Source organism: Triticum dicoccoides, chromosome 6A, assembly GCF_002162155.2.
Source record: "Triticum dicoccoides isolate Atlit2015 ecotype Zavitan chromosome 6A, WEW_v2.0, whole genome shotgun sequence".
NCBI lineage: Eukaryota > Viridiplantae > Streptophyta > Magnoliopsida > Poales > Poaceae > Triticum > Triticum dicoccoides.
Genome location: NC_041390.1, coordinates 409,884,691 through 409,886,813, shown reverse-complemented (window position 1 = coordinate 409,886,813; position 2,123 = coordinate 409,884,691). Strand labels below are relative to the sequence as shown.

The window sequence follows — 2,123 nt, the reverse complement described above, 5'->3', positions numbered from 1 at the left end:
GACGATTCCTCTGCTCTTCCTTCTCGCGCTCTGCGAATGCTAGAAGAATGAGTTCGTCGTCGTCAGATGAAGACGACGACGAATTCATGAGCATATCCAAAGAAGAAATGTTTTCACTCATCATTCTGTTGTGTGAGAGAAGACAAAGGAATTCAGGAGAGGAATGAGAAGGCACAATCAGGATTGGTGAATGAGAGGTGGGAGGGATGGTATATATAGACCTGGAATATAGCCGTTGGAAATAGTCGTTGGAAAAGTAGCTGTTGAAAATATAGCCGTTGGAGACATAGACTACCAAATTTAGACAATCCACTGAAAAACTGAGGTTGTCTAAAATGAAAAAAAATTACATCATTGTGTATGTGAAGATATAGACTACCAAATTTACACAAGCCACTAGAGATGCTCTAACTAGTGCAAAAGTACAGAGGTACATCAAAAGCGTCCATTTTGCAAAGCTCATATCTTACGATAATAATTATTATATGTCACAGTTCAGCGATGCTACGTCAAGATGCACAGGGGCACAGTTCGACAGAAGACTAGCTTTTGTACACAGCTCCTCTCTGTATACAACAACACTGCAAAATCACACGAGGAGGTACTAGCATCTAGGAGCATCGCTTAGCCAAGATCAGGCACGATGAAGAAGTCCTCGTCGTCGGGGATCTCGACGCGGGCCTTCTTGCTCTGGCGCACGCCGGCGGTGGCGGCGACTCTGCTCGGCCTGTAGTAGGCCGCGTCGTCTGCCGCCTGCGAGGCGAAGAACTCGGGGACCTCCATGGTCGCCCTGCCGCCCTTGGGCGCGTGGTCGTGGAAGAGCTCCATGTCCGCGGTGAACCACTCCAGCTCCTTGAAGGCGAGAGGCGAGTCCTTGTGCAGCTGCAAATTAACACGACGTATACCATGAGAACAAGATCGAGACGGAACCCTAAGCAAGGCAAGCACAGAGCACAGAGATGATCGTATCGGTGGTGGGGTTGGATTGCTACCTTGTCGCTGGACTCGTAGTCCGAGAACTGCAGGAGCTCGTCGACGGCCCAGTCCTGCGGCAGGAACTGCGGCGGCGAGGGGACCTGCTGCGCGCGGGCGGCGGGCTGGGGCTCGCAGGAGACCTTGGGCGGGGCGTGGTGGTCGGCGTCGTGGGCGGCGCAGGCGGAGACGGGGCCGAGGCCGACGCGGATGCCGGTGGCGAGGTAGCGCTGGTGGTTCCCGGAGAGCGTGCCGGGGACGTGGATGGGCTCGTCGCAGTCGCGGCAGAAGAGCGCCCGGTCCTCGACGCAGAAGATGAAGGCGGCCTTCTCCTGGCAGATGTCGCAGCGCGGGAGCTTGGCGCCGAGCGCGTCGAGCGGGAGCCTCTGGTGCTTGCTGGCGAGCTTGTTAGCGGCGTGGATCTCCACGTCGCAGCGCGCGCACAGCGCCGCCTCGTCCGCGCAGCACACCACCGTGGCCGCCGCGACGCCGCACGAGTCGCACTGGATCTTCATGCCTCCGCCTTCTTGCTTTCTCGCTGGCCGGAGAGCGCTTTTGCTAGGCTGAGCCGGAGAAGAGATAAGGCTGCTGCGAGGAAGAAGGGGAGGTGGGACTGGCGAGGAGGAGGAGAGGGATCCAGAAGCAGGCGAGCGCGAGTGGTGCATATAAGCGCAGGGCCGAGCACGCAACCGCGCGGGGACAATCAGAGAGCGCCGCACCGAGCAAGAGGGAGGGAGACGAGCTTGTGGTGGGAAGCTGGCCGCGGGAAACTCGTGGACGCGGGGGAGTTGCACCCCACCGAAAAGCAACAGGGTACGGGCCGGGATTTTGATTTGGTTTGATATTTTGATCCGCTCTCCGCTGACTCGGCACATGCACCCTATTAGGCGAACTCCACCGCGCGACTCTATCCTATCTGCCCCGTCCGTTTGGGGTAAAAGGAAGAAAAAAACGACCCAGCGCGCGGGAGCGAACGGATTTTTGTCCGCTTTGTGTCCGCTTTCGACCCATCCTCAGCCCAAATTTGCGCTGGTTTTGGGTGAAACGGACAGCGCGCGGACGCGCGGGACGCGCGCGCTTGTCCTCCCCTGGCCCGCCTGTCGGTGGGAGAAACCAAAAACCCCCCGACGACCATTTGGCGCCATTTCCCC

The 2,123-nt window shown here is 57.9% G+C and overlaps 1 protein-coding gene across 1 annotated transcript; it reads right to left on the bottom strand.

Moving 5' to 3' along the window:
* Window positions 1-289: 289 nt before the first annotated feature.
* LOC119317047 (B-box zinc finger protein 25-like) lies at window positions 290-1,662 on the bottom strand. Its single transcript, XM_037591439.1, has 2 exons — window positions 993-1,662; window positions 290-882 (listed from the first exon to the last, which is right to left on the bottom strand). Exons 1-2 carry the CDS (start codon window positions 1,635-1,637, stop codon window positions 625-627), a joined length of 903 nt encoding a protein of 300 aa, XP_037447336.1. The 5' UTR covers window positions 1,638-1,662; the 3' UTR covers window positions 290-624.
* Window positions 1,663-2,123: the final 461 nt, after the last annotated feature.

Bases quoted from the DNA above. Each gene is read 5' to 3' on its own strand.
- LOC119317047 (XM_037591439.1), bottom strand. From the start codon at position 1,637: ATGCACCACTCGCGCTCGCCTGCTTCTGGATCCCTCTCCTCCTCCTCG. The intron at 883-992 runs GTAGCAATCCAA...GTTAATTTGCAG, and splicing joins ACTACGAGTCCAGCGACAAG to CTGCACAAGGACTCGCCTCT.